Genomic DNA, 14,363 nt, shown 5'->3' on the forward strand with positions numbered 1-14,363 from the left:
TTACCACAATACTGCAGCTCTTCTTTGTCTGCTTGACTTTTGCATCCCTCTTGTAGCTGATTATCCCACTGGCTGTTTCTTTTTGGTGCAGAGGCTCCTGAAGCAGGAGAGAAGATGTAGCTCTGTGCAGCAACTTGGTTGTCTGTGCCTTTTCCCCACTAAAGTCCTGCACTCAGCCTGACCCTATCTGGCACACAGGAAAGTGAATTAGTTTGGAAAAAAAATGAAAATTACGGCCTTTGTATACGAAGGTCAAATATTTCACCAGCTAAAATAACTCTGAAATGAAACCTAATTTCTGAAATTCTCCTGTTCCCTACTGAGTAGGAGAAGTCTGTGTGTACCATAGCTATTCCTGGCACCAAGAATATGGTGAGAAGACTAGTCTAAAGAGAGGGGTTTTTTTGACTTCAGATCTCAAGAAAGCAATGGACTAAATGCACAGGGAAATAGAGCAGCAGTGTTTAAGACTAAATTTCACTGTACAGTAGTTCACAGTGGACCCGCCTAACCACCATTCTAGCATCCTTCTTGTTTGAACATTTTTGCATTAATAATCCTGTTGAAGTCGGGTCACTTAGCAGCCAGACATCAAAGCAGCAAAGTTCCCAGCAGGAACAGGAATATGTAGGCTAGTGGTTCCACCACCGAACCCATCAGTATTCAGCCCTTTGAATTTGTGATTTTCCTTTATTTTGCTTGTTTGTGGATCCATGACAGACTAAAGGGGAAGGACTTACAGTAATAGCAGTTCTCTTGAATATTTTTGTGGTTTTAGGTTACATGCCCTTCGAGTTTTTTTAAATGGCACCTGAAACATTTGGATGGCTCCTAGTTGCAATGTCTTCTAAGGACTATTATAAATTTTTTTTCAAATATAATATGATATTCAGTGCAAATCAGTTCCACACAAGATACAGGCTGGAGTGTTGACTTGCAGTTGACTTGCAGTTGTCCATACCATTTTCTTATTAGCACATCCCTTGACACAGCTCTGACATATCAAGTGGCACACAGATCTAATGCCAGAGACTGCTCTCAGTAGGTGATTTTGGCAAAGTTACTTGTTTTGGGACACTTAAGCATGAACCAGTCCATTCCAGATGGCTTACAAGGAAAGGGTGAACCCTACCACTGTTTTTTTTTACAGGTAGAGAGGTAGCTATTGGGCCACTATCACAGCTAGTGGGAGAGCATATATAATTTTGGCCTGCAAGAGTCAGGCAGCAGATAGTCCTTCTACTGATTGTGTTCCACCTCATTACTTCCTATTTTTTGCCTTTTTGACCAGAAAGCAGAAAGGCCATTGGTGGGTTAGTAACTTTAAAACTGGAGTAGACTTCTGTATTCCAGCTGGCATAGGTAATTTAACAAACAGGCTTTGTAGCTCTTTGATGCGAAAGATTTATATTGGCTAACAGTGAATTTCACTCAAGAGCGGTGGGATTGCACTACTGCCAAACAAGGGACGCTGTTCACTTCCTTCTTTGTACAGAAGCACTTCATCTCATAAGCACAAATAAACCCTGATGATTAATCTAACTAAAATATAATGTATATTGGTGTGTCTGACATCTGTGAAGCCAGAGGCACTGTCCTTCTCTTTGAGTATTTAAAAAATGAAGTGATAACACAAGGATGTAATTTCTTGCTGTTACATTAACTCTGGAGTCATAGACAGTAGTTTAATTTGGAAGAGACAATGGCAGGTCATCTAGTCAAATTCCTCACCCCGCTCAAAGAAATTCCAGATGTATCAGGTTGCTCAGGGACTTGTCCAAGTGTTTTAAATACTTCCAAGGACAGAGATTCCACAAATTCTGTGGGCAGCCTATTCCAGTGTTTGATTACCCCCACTGTGATTTTTTTCAAATATATAAGCAGAATTTCTCATGTTGTAACTTATGTCTGTTGACTCTTGTCCTATCATTGCACACTTCCAAGACCCTATTTCTATCTTCTTTGTACCCTCCTGTAAGGCATCAGCAGAGAGCTCCCCTTAACCTTATCTTCCCCAAGCCAAATAAATCCAACTCTGTCAAGCCTCTCCTCATACTTCATATGTGCCAGCTTCCTGACCGTGTTGGTAGGCATCCACTGGCCTTGCTCAAGTACATCAATGTCTTTCTATAACTGGAAAGCATAAATCTATACATAATACTGTCAATTCTTACAGGTCCCAAATAGAGAGAAATAAAACTTTTTTGACCTGCTGGCTACATTTGTGATAATACACCCTAGTATCTGGTTGGTCTTCTTTATAATAAGGGCATGCTGCTGACTCATGTGCAACTTCTTGTCCACCAGGACCCTTAAGTCCTCTTCTGCAAAGCCGAACTTGATTCAGTTGGTCCCAGCTTGCTGCGTGGGGTTATTTCATCACAGATGCAGGACTTCACATCTGCCTTTTTGAACTTCATGAGTTTTCCATCACCCCATTTCTCCTGACTGTCAAGGCCCCTCTAAATAGCAAGAACCCTACCAACCAGTGTATTGACCCCAGTCCCCAATTTGCTGGCAGTGCCTTCCATCTTTAACATAGCTGTGGATGCTGAACTGCTGATACCAAGAACTTTCTGAGATTTGAGAGTCTGTGCTGAAAAAAAGGTTTTATTTTGTATTTTCATCTGTGTTTAAAATCTTACCTGATATTATATCATCTAAAAATCCTGATATAATAAGTGAAATGCTGTAGGATCAAGCAATACTAGATTCAAAGGCCAAAGTAGTAGCCACTCTAAAATGGTAACCACAGTAAAATGACCAGCCTGTCCAAACTAGAAATTATCTTCTTCTTCTGTTGGACCTTCAGCATCTGAGTCCTTGTCTGCAAACAATCATACCATTTTAGCTATACTGATATAAATAAATCATCCAACTATCCCTATGTGCTTAGTTTTTTCCTCAGTTTAAAGAGATATATGCCGGTGTGACAGATTTGGAGAGATCTCTGGTATATGCTGGTGTGACAGATTCGGAGACACCTCTGATAATTTGTGACTGGTTTTTATTACATTATTTTGCTTATTGTTGTGGCCTTAACTGACAGGCTGAAATTTGTGGAACTTGGCGTACCTGTAAAGCAGGGCTGAAAAATAAGCACTGTGCTCTTTCTGCATCAGGTGTGTCAGGAAAATCACCTAGGAAAAGCAAGGCAAGAAGGGATTTCCTAATTCCCATGTATAGGCAGACATAAATTGAGAGCGGAGAAGGACTTGGGGGTACTGGTGGATGAAAAGCTGGACATGAGCCAGCAATATGCGCTCACAGCCCAGAAAGCCAACCATATCCTGGGATGCATCAAAAGAAGCATGGCCAGCAAGTTGAGGGAGGTGATTCTGTCCCTCTGCTCTGGTCTCCTGAGACCCCACCTGGAGTACTGCGTCCAGCTCTGGAGTCTTCAGCACAGGAAAGACATGGACCTGGTGGAGTGGGTCCAGAGGAGGGCCACAAAAAAAAAAAGGTCAGGGGGCTGGAACACCTCTCCTCTGAAGAAAGGCTGAGAGAGTTGGGGTTGTTCAGCCTGGAGAAGAGAAGGCTCTAGGGAGACCTTACTGCAGCCTTTCAGTACTTAAAAGGGGGTTTATAGAAAAGATGGGAACAGATTTTTTAGTAGGGCCTATTGCAATAGGACAAGGGGTAATGGTTTTAAACTAAAAGAGGGTAGATTTAGACTAGATTTAAGGAAGAAATTTTTTACACTGAGTGTGGTGAGACACAGGAACAGGTTGCCCAGAGAAGTTGTGGATGCCCCATCATTGGAAGTGTTCAAGGTCAGGTTGTACGGGGCTTTGAGCAACCTGATCTAGTTGAAGATGTCCTTGTTCATTGCAGGGGGGTTGGACTAGATGACCTTTAAATGTCCCTTCCAACCCAAACTATTCTATGAAGCTATGAAAAGAATAATGGTGAAGATATTTGCTGCAATGTTCTTGCTAGAGTCCCTGAGAGTTTGGCCTCCCTAAGGAAGCAAGAGATTGAAGAATTCACCGAATTTTGGTGGGCTGGACACTCTTTTGCACGTTGGCATAGCTGGGGAGCTGTAACTTCTGCTAGACCTCAAGGACTTTGTGGTCCCTGGGAAGGAAGCCCTTGCGGAGATATCCCAAAGCACACAGGGATTCACGGTCAGGACAATCTGCCTGGAGACCCGTGTTCCTGGAGACAGTTTTAACAATTTAAAAGTATAAGTTCTCATGTCCAGACATGCTTGAGTTACTAATATGAGAAACCAAAGTGTGTTGAGTCAAAAAATCTGTAAAACCTATAAGAAGAGAGGACCTGAGAACAAAGTCCTGAAGGGAGAGTGCACTGAAGAGAGGACAGAATAGAGAAGAAGGTGTCCCTCATATGTGATTTCATTGGAAGAGATAGGAATGAGTTAGACCTATTTTGATTTAAAAAATAATAGTAAAAAATGCAGCAACTAGCTGTTCAAGCAGTTCTAGCAGCAGTGTCCGTGAAATGTAGCTGCAGTGCTGGACGATGCTGCAAGGGGGCAGCGCGGCCCCTCACTTGCGGCGGCTGGAAGCCTCTGGCTCTTCTCACACCGTGAACTTGGTGACTCACTGTTTGTTGTTCGATCTCAGTACCTGAGAACGGAGGGACCCGTTCTCAGAGCCAGAATGCCAGGCTTAGTCTCCGTGTATATTCTGCAGTGACTTCTCTCTCTATGAGCCTTAATTTCAGCCTATATTTTAAAAACATCGTGTGAACTGCCCAATTCCCAGTTTCACATTGTATACCATGTATAGCTACTAGCTTAAACCCCACAATAGCACTGTGAGGAAATATTTCATGCATACTCTGCACTTTGCTGAGTGCTTTAACTGAGTAAACACACATTTCTGTTAAACATTGTTAAACATTTAAAAAGAGGCATATTATTTATTCATTCTGTGTGTGTGTGTGAAAGGATACTGGCATTTTCTTTCTGTAAACTAGTTTCCTGGAGCTAGATTCAGATAAACCTACAGCTTCCACAGCAGCTCATTCCAGTCACCTTTCTGTCCCGTGAAGCTCTTAACACTTCAGAGACGTTTTCTGACCATTTCCAGAGGGCCACCATGCTGGGCAGGAGATTCCTCACCAAAATAAAGAGGATGCTGAGAAGTGGAGCTGATTGTGGGATGAAGTGTTGGTTGTAGCCGTGACTATTTCCTCAAAGAGAGGCACCCAAAATACTCTGAACGTATTAATCTTTGTGATTAAGGCAGGTACTGGAAAGACTGGAGTTTGGCTCCTGATGGACGTTAAGTAGAAATTAGCCTCTGTCGCTGCTGTAGCAAGTAGGCTAATGTTACAAAAGGCAGCTCTTTTCTTGAGGCATCCTCAAAGGTGTTGCCTATTTCTCACTACATTATTTTTTGAGAAAAGGACATCAACTGAGAGAAAGCATTGCAGGTTATGTGCTCCAGGTGCCAGACTCAAGCATCAATTTATCATATTTGGAGAGCATGAATTTTTTATTGTTTGTATCAAAGAGGGGAACTATGGAAATATAATAAATATAGGTCTAGACTTGGCTCAGGAATGCAAGCTCTATGGGAAAACCTCATTGATGTTCTACAAGTCAGGTACAATTCAGTAATATAAAAATGATTGCTGAAAGAAACTGGTTTCTTGTTTATAATAAGGGCTAAAAGACATTGTTCCTGGAAACCTTCTTTCTACTAGAAGAAAGAGCCAGAAAATCCCTTTAGGTTTTATCGGATGCTTTCTTATTCTGCTTTTGTCAGGAACTTAAAAGGTACACAGTGGATACGTAAAAGGGTACAGAGTTAGGCCACAGTTTCAATTCATCTTTTCTTCACAGTGAGGAGACAAAACTCTGTACATTCCTAAACTGTACTGATGTATGCACATTTATTTCTCATCTATACAGGATGCCAGAGATTAATCTGTGTGAAGATACCAACAAGCTGCATGTGGATTCTGGTTCTGACTTGTTTGAAGAAGATTTTGATGAACTAACCATTCTTTATTTCAAAATGAAATGTGGGACATTAGTGATACCCTGGGAGGTCAGCTAATGCTGAAATAGGACAGATGAATATGGGCAGTGTGTACAGTATTACAATAAATCCACTGTGGCCAACAAATGGGAAATTTGAACCAGCAAAATAGTTTTTCATGTTAATTAGGGAAAAGAAACCAAACCAGATATTTTAAATATTTATTTGTCAGACTGGGATAACAGCCTTTATACAGCACAATTTGCATAAGTTCTCAAGATACATCCTGTATACAATCACAAAACCATGACATGAATTTATACATAAAGTGAAAACTGAGACAGATTTACAAGCATTTTTATACAATTCTCATACTGCTTTTGTTTCAGTTTTTACAACTTTTAGAACAAGTCTGTATTTTTTTTCTTGATGAATCTGGAAGCAAAATGAAAATTAAAAGAAATTCAAACCAAAATGAATATCAACAAACCACCATCTATGCATGCAACATTCACTGTGGAAACATTACATTTCTCCAAGGACTAATCTTTTTTTTGTGTTTTTGTGGGTTTTTTGGTGTTTTTGGATTTTTTTAAACATTGGGTATGCTGTACACGTTGTCTGTAGCATGACAGCACACACGCTAGTCAGCCATTGTTGAGCACCTGAGCACGTCACTGAACATCTATAAGATACAATCAAATAAGGACACATTCACATGCTTGGATGTCAGATGGAGTTAACAATTTAAACTCAGTTTGTTTTACAAAAATGTATACTTATTTACAGGGTAACAAATTAAGAAAACGGCTTTCGCTCAAATCACCTATTTTGAGTTATGGATATCTATATATATTATAACCTTTGAGCTCATCAATATATTTCCTTACTAATCTTTTCAAAATAATTAAACAGAACATATAGAAAACATTAAAATGCTTCTTATGATTTAAAGAGAGAGTATCCGGTTTCACTTATTCCTTCTATTTTCCTCCTAAAGGCAACATGTATTCATAAAGAGCAACTGATCCTACATGCCAGGTGTACCGAAAACTCACAAGGCATGTAGGGCTAAGGTTTAAATATAATGTAGGTGGATACTTTCACTAAATTTCCTCTCTGTTTCATTACCTTTGTAAGTTACACTCACACAAATGCAATTTTTCTCTGTTATTCACATAGGTATGTACATATCTAGATATATACTCACATAATGGAATCTGGGACATTCAACATTGTAGCAATGAAAATAAAGTACTTAAAAATAGTGTCAGTTATGATTCAAATAATAATTTAAAAAAATACTATTAACATCTTTATGGTATCTCCATGAAACTAAATCCTAATTAAATAATCTCTATTGGGCACACAGTAGCTTATAATATAATAGATGTCTTCTTTTTCTCCATCATCATCCTCAAAGTAAGAATCAATATCAGCTGGTTACCAGCTACGATATCCCACAGCCTAACCATGCAAACACCCAGCATCCAGAAAAATAACTCAAATATTTCCTAGGTCTTGATTTAAAGCCAGTTTAAGTCAGCAGATTGGTTGTTATTGACTTCAACTGGTTTGGACTGGGTTTTTGTTTCTTCCACGCAGGATCCATGTAATGTAAAAACATGGGTAATACTAAAGAAGCAGCACTCATTGTCCCTGGATACTATCCCTTTAAAGTGTAATGATAAAAAACTAGCTCAACATTCATCATAGAAACTCTCATGTCTAGTTTTAACCTCGAAAAAGAAAAGTGGTTGTTTGCTGCTCATTGTATGCATAATAATAATAATAATGGTAACATTAGAAATCCCTGTCATTTTTAAACACATGCACTGTGCTTTTGCTCATTTTTTAGCTTGTTTCCACTACACAAGGCCTTGAACAAAGAAGCAGCTTCAATCTCTGTTGACTCAGCAGATTTATGAATAAAAAAAGTTAAAATGCCTCTGTTATTACCTCCCTGCAACATGCGACTTCAAAGCAATCGTAGAAATGTGTGAACTCATTAATAATCAATCACTCAGAAATGATAAAAGCTGTTGCCACATCTAAGCACTTTTGGCCAGATAAAAGAAACAAAAATTAATGAGAAAAAAGTGAAAAAAATATACTGAGATATATACAAAAAAGTAAAAAAATACTAATAGTCCTTGTTTGATTATTTTTTAAAAAACATTGTCACAAGAGAGTTTTTCCTGACTTCATTCATAAAACAAGAAAAAAAAGAAAAAAAGCATTCAAACATGAATCTGTGTTGCATAGAGTGATTCCAGTACAACCTAGAAATTTGGTCAAAAAAAGGAACTTGGCACACTTTGGAAGCATCCTCTGACCTCTGAATGATGCTGCCTTGGAAAAGAGGGAGTGCGTGGGCCCAGGTCTGTCACTAGCCCATCCTGGGTGACACCACAGGAACCCTGTTCTTGCTGCAGCTGGCCAAGGCAGTGCTGCCTTCCCGACAAACTCTACTCTTTGCGTTTCATGATGGGAGTCCAAAACTGCCATTTCAACATGCAGAAACGTTTTGTGTGTTGTTCAGAGAATCAAAGATGCTTGAATTAAACCTGTTGCCGACAGCTGATTACCCTGCAAAGGTAGCTGTTCCGTACAGCCGCAGCTATACAACCCAACACAACTATTTTGTAAAAATATTGGCCACATTTGTATGTGTGTGAGAGCAAAGCACGCCGGTCCACTTTCTCAATTAAGACTGATGATTACAGGCTTCCCAGTAAGGCAGCCGGATAGTGCTCGTTCCTGCTGGAAATCTCCATAGCAACTACCAGTGTGACTTGCTGTCTTTATAATAAATCTTAGCAAGAACAAAATTACCAGCAGTTTGCACAAAATTGCACACCTCATGGCTTGTACTTCACACAGTAATTGAAACTGGACTTTTTTTTTTTTTGGTCTTTTTTCGAAAAAAGAACACACTATAGCCATCAGGAATGCAAAATAACTCACCAAAAGAGCAACACGTATGTCAAATATATCCACATAGGATTTTTTGGTTTGATTGGGGATTTTTTCTTTGAATTATTTATCTTCTTATAAAAACATACACAACATCAAAACATATAGGATGTTTACTATAACTCCAGAGGACTGCTTTTAAAATATATGAGAGGTAGGGCATACATATACTGGTGAAAGCATAAAATTCAACATTAAAGCACACATCCTACTTCCACTCAGTGATGTGTTTTTAAGAGAGCTAATAAGCTTTTGGTAAGATTGCTCTGCTTGCAAGTTAGGCAGGCTACCAGCTACCACAACTTAACAGGAGTTTTCTTGGTGTGTGTACCATTAATATCTTCTGTGTGTTTCTTCTCATATTCCTTTTCCACACTGTTATTTTAAGTTGACAAAGGTAAATCAAAAACTGTATGTGGAAAGTGTCACCAGATTAAATGGTGTAGCTTTTTCACGGTCAGTCCAGCTTCTGAATAAGCTGAGCCTTATTTTTCCTTTTTTTTTAAAGCATATATTCTTTTCCAGTATAATATTTTCAGTTGTTCTTGCACAATCTGTGGAAGTGTACTACACATATTCAGAAAATATAAGAAGACGTACATTAAAGCATTTGTGAAAAGTCCTTATTGGGCAAGAAAAATAAATGCCTGAAGTGCAGAAGTTTGGTCATTTTCTTTTTAAATATGCAAAGGTCATGAGGTAATATTTCAAGGGAAACTACTTTTTAATGAATCTGTGAAAAATTAAATAACTTCTAAGTACCAGGGCAGTTAGTACCATATTGATTCTTGTTTTTTAAAGAAACTGCTATACTTTTAGGAATGGGAGAAAAACCTCTCCCTTCTTCTTCAAAAATAATGCAAGGGAAAATACAACAAGCAGCCTAAACCATCCCAGGCAGTAATTTCTTCCCAGAATGAGCTAACTGCTCAGTTTCAAGCCCCTGAAAGTGGGACTTTAAGCATGGAAGTGCTGACACAGTCTTAATTGTTGTGAGTTACCTTCCTATTTACTTCTTTCCTAACTGAGAAGCCATGCTATTGAGTGGATTATACTCAGACATTCACCTGAGATAGCAAGAAGATATTCTTAATTCTCTCTAATGCAACAAAATCCAGGCAGTAACTGCCCTGCCATCCTTTCCCCTTAGATTTCAAGTGTGTCACTGGTGATGATACAGAGCCCTGCACCGAGCAGGCTGGTGTTAGCACGGAGGGTCTACTGCTCCGAAGTGCCCACAATATAGCCTAGAATTCATTGTTTCTGTACAGTTTCAGAATAAGACTGGTTGCTGAAAAATGGAAGGACTAGTTGAAATAATTGTGTTAGTCCCAGTAAGTCTCTTCAACTCCAAACTTTTTTAAAACTGCTGATTCAAAGGGTAGGGTGAAGTACAATGTCACTGACACTGAAACAGCATTTTTTCTTCCTGATGTAGTGCAGTTTACATCCTGTCCTTTCTCTTAAAAAACACATCCCAAATTATAGACCATTAATATAGTTTTATCCATTACATTCTAGGACAGTGGTTTATATTAATTGTTAACACACAGAAACAAATGAAACAATCAGATCTGATTCTCCACAGCATAGTTTCTGAAGGAAAAAGAAAGAAGGAAAAAAAGTAATGTAAAATAACATTACCACTCTTGCAAACGCCTTGCAGTTTGTGTCAAGTGGCATAATCTCACTACAGCAAATTATCAGAGATCCTAAGGTGCAGAGGAACAAGTTTTGCACTTCTGGTAAGTGAGATTTGGAGAGTCAGTCACCCTAGGTGCTTTTGCATAAAATGACCTCCTTCTGGTTGCACAGAAAACCAGACTGCTCTTTCCATCGCACTACCTCCAGCTGCAGCCGAACTCTGCATTAACACCTGCCTTCCAGCCTTCATTATTTCCTTCACAGTTACTCTCTTCACAAAGAGTCCAACAACACGGAGCCCTTGTATCAGTCTTCGTTTCAAACAGCCTCACTTTAAATTCTGGGCCCAGGTTTTCTTTTACTTTGCTGTCTTTTGCAGCAAAACAAGTGTACTAGCCCTCATTTAAGTGTGCTATGTAGCCCAGAGACTGCTCTTTTCTACTTTGTATTCTGAAAGACTAGCTAAACACAATGATATCAAACTATAGTCTTGGAGTGATGCTGTTTATAGCAGACTCTGCAGGTTTTGTGCCCTAAGCAGACAGCTCTGCTCAGTGTGTTTGTGTGGAGCTGACCAACAGTTTGTGCCAGTTTACTATTCTTTTCCTTAGATCCACTTTGTCAAGCCAGATATAAGCTTCCCCAATCAATGTCTTTTTCATAAACTTCCCTCCATTGGAGACAAGCAGAATCTGGGAAAATAATAATAATAAAAAATAATTATCAGTGTGCATAGTAACATACTGCATTTGCTGGCAAACATGAAAGATTCAGAAATGTTGAGCTCTGTTTTGGTACACACAGAGGAGGAAAGAAACACTGACCATAACCCTTTATAGAGAGTCAGCTTTCCAATACAAAGGAAGCCCTGTGAAAACTGAACCTTCCCTCTCTTCTATTTTATTATCATGGGATGTAGCAACTAGATGACAATCTTGAACTTTAGTGAGCAATTTGTTCACCTGCTGGTTACCAAAGACAAACACAAGGTCATTTTAAGTTACAGGGTAAAGCTTTATGCAGGTGAAGTACCAGCCCTTTTTAAGTGCATGGAAGTCAGAGGGTGCTCTTCATATAGGCTGTGACTCAGAGCAGACTAGTGTGTGAGAAAGTCCAGAGTCCTGGTTTCTGACCTCAGCAAGCGGTAGTCTAACCTAAAATCTAGAGTTGGTCTGAAATTTCATTCCTGAAATACGGCTTTTGCTTGCCCAGCCATGGAGAGTGGGAAGGGCAAGGAATAGCCCTGGCACTTATGGGAGTTATGCAGGCTGGGTGTCCAAGACTCTCCCTGATATATCACACAGGCATAGGTTTTCCAGCTAAGCAGGTTCATGCCATGCAAACAATAGCCTTCTCTGAAGGACTTGATTCATTCTGTGGATCTATAGATTCATTCTATGTGTTTCTGGGAGAAATAAATTTGATAATATATATACTTCAGGGGATGAGTTATAGTTACACAGTCAGATAAATTCTAGCATTTCTCAATTATTTAGTAACTGAATTAACAAGCTCAATGCTTCTTTTTTTTTATCAACTTCCTAGGTTTTCCAGAAAGAAAAAGAACTCATGAAAAATTGCAGTTCCATGATAGGATTAGCAGCAGGTTTATAATATTCACAGTCACTGAGCAGACCGCCGGCAATGAGCAAGGGAGGTAACTGATAACAGTAGGAGGCTGTCACCCTCTGTGTGAACCAACAGGAGAGAAACTAGGGCATTTTCTTGCTTGGTTTCACAGATCTAGGCTAACAAAAGAATGGCAGGACTCAAAGATTTTGTACTCCACTGAGATGCAGGAAGAGACCATATAGCAATAGACATGTAACAGAACTGTAGAAGAACTAGAGTTTCCAGTAATCAAGAACTTTAACATTTTTGAAAATTTTCCATTCTGATTTGGGAAACAAAGTAAAAAATGCAAACTTTACAGCACAATTGAAATTTAGAAGAAAAAAAAAAAGGGGGAGGGGGCAGAAATTTGCAATCATTTTCCTGGATGAGCTTCCCAATTCCCTGGCCAATTTTGATATCAATCAGCGAGTAAGGTATGTACCCAGACAGCTTAGACGCCTACATGCCCATTGGTCAATAGTTTGATGAGGGAAGACCAAATGACCCTTAGGCACTGAGCTATTAGGGAATCCCACTTTACTTCACTCATCAGAAAGCTCATCCTTGGGGAAAACAGACAGCCTGCCTCCACAGCTGGTGGCTTCTAGGTCGCTTGGTTCAGTGTTTCCTGAAGAAATGGACAGCCCAGAAGCTCGCAAGCCAAACCAGAACATCTGTGAAAAACGTTCTGTTTTTTTCTGATTACCCTCACATAGGACATTATGTATTTCTAATTGCAGCTAGCCAGTCAGCCAGGAGCCAGTTAGGGAAGAAGGCAAAGGAGCCAGGAGCTTAGTGCTTTCCAGAAGGGTCCCAGGTGGGTTGCCAAGGAACAAGGAAATCAGGGAGGCGAGCGAGCAAACTGCAAGGGGCTGAGGCAAGTGCCTGTCTGAAACCTGTCAAAATGTTTTCTGCAGAATGTTTTCATTCTGACACTTCAACAGTTTTGGGACAGAAAAAATTTCTAACAGAAATTTTCCATCACTTCTGTCCTTGATCCTTCCCTCCACTCCTCCCAGCTGGATCCCTGATATCTGTCTTCTCTAGCTTGTCTGTCTCTCAGCCTTGGTTGTTCCCTGCTCCAGGCTTTAAATTCCAGCCTTGTTATCTTGAATCAGCTAGTCTCAGTTTCTAATCCTTAGGATTTTTTTCCCAAAACTCTTGACCAGATGATTCTCCCTTTCCCTTCCCTTCCCTTCCCTTTCCTTCCCTCCCCTCTCCTCCCTTCCTTTCTTCTCTGCTCAAAAAATCCCTCCCTGTCCCTTCCCTTCCCTTCCCTTCCCTCGTTTCGCTTCTCCCCTCCTCAATTCTCCTTGCTTTTTTTTCTTTTTGTTTTTTCCCTCTCAATCGCCCATGGTCCCATTTTTATGGCTAATATTCACAGCTTTTGCTGTCAATTTTTAAAGTGCAGACCATTCTCCTAATTTCTGCCTCCAATTGTTTCTCATGTCTCTTTACAACATACCTCCTTTCATTACCATGTTTGATCTCATCTTACTCCCTCTCTCTGATCTTTTTCCTCCCTTAATCTCCCAATTCCATTTTTGTTCTAAACATCATGGTTTTGTTTCCTTCCCCTCTCCCCCAGATGTCTTTTGGCAATGTCCAGCTTTTTGCCACTAAATATTCATCACTCAAATTCAGCATTCAAATCAGCCAGCTTCATGCTTTGCCATAGGAACACATTGGTTGATAAGTATGAAGAGCATATACAAACAGATGTACCGAGTCAGATCAAAGATCTCTCCAGGCAAATATTCTGATTCCAAAGGTATATAGGGCAGTGCATAAGGCAGAATATAAGAATAGGACAATCATGTAGTGACACTTTCCCAAAATACCTACTATGATCTGTGGATCATTGACTTCCTGACTCGCAAGTGGTATGTTTGTATTTAACAGACTATGAGGTATTTTGCCCATGAATTTGTCCAATCATTTTCTCCAGTTACTTTTTCCATGCAAACATGTATCATCCACAATATATTATGGCAATAAATTTTACAGCTCAGACTCCAAGTTGTGTGAAGAAGAAACACCTTTTGCTTGTTTTTAACTTGTTTCTTGCTACTTTTATAGCCTTTGTTCTCTTAGGTCTGGTGTGCAGCACCGGTACACATCACAGTTTCGGAGGAAATGTTGCCAAGTCTCAGGCTGACTTGGTTCCTTTGACTA

General features: G+C 39.7%; 1 protein-coding gene across 1 annotated transcript in view; it reads right to left on the reverse strand.

Annotated features, from left to right (window-relative positions):
- Nucleotides 1–11,125: 11,125 nt before the first annotated feature.
- The window catches only part of PCLO (piccolo presynaptic cytomatrix protein), a 392,271-nt gene continuing 389,033 nt past the window's right edge, over nt 11,126–14,363 (reverse strand). Inside the window, 1 exon segment of the mRNA XM_009328362.1 lies at nt 11,126–11,266. Coding sequence (XP_009326637.1) covers nt 11,126–11,266 — 141 coding nt within the window.

The sequence above is a fragment of the Pygoscelis adeliae genome, unplaced genomic scaffold, assembly GCF_000699105.1.
Source record: "Pygoscelis adeliae isolate BGI_AS28 unplaced genomic scaffold, ASM69910v1 Scaffold267, whole genome shotgun sequence".
Taxonomy (NCBI): domain Eukaryota; kingdom Metazoa; phylum Chordata; class Aves; order Sphenisciformes; family Spheniscidae; genus Pygoscelis; species Pygoscelis adeliae.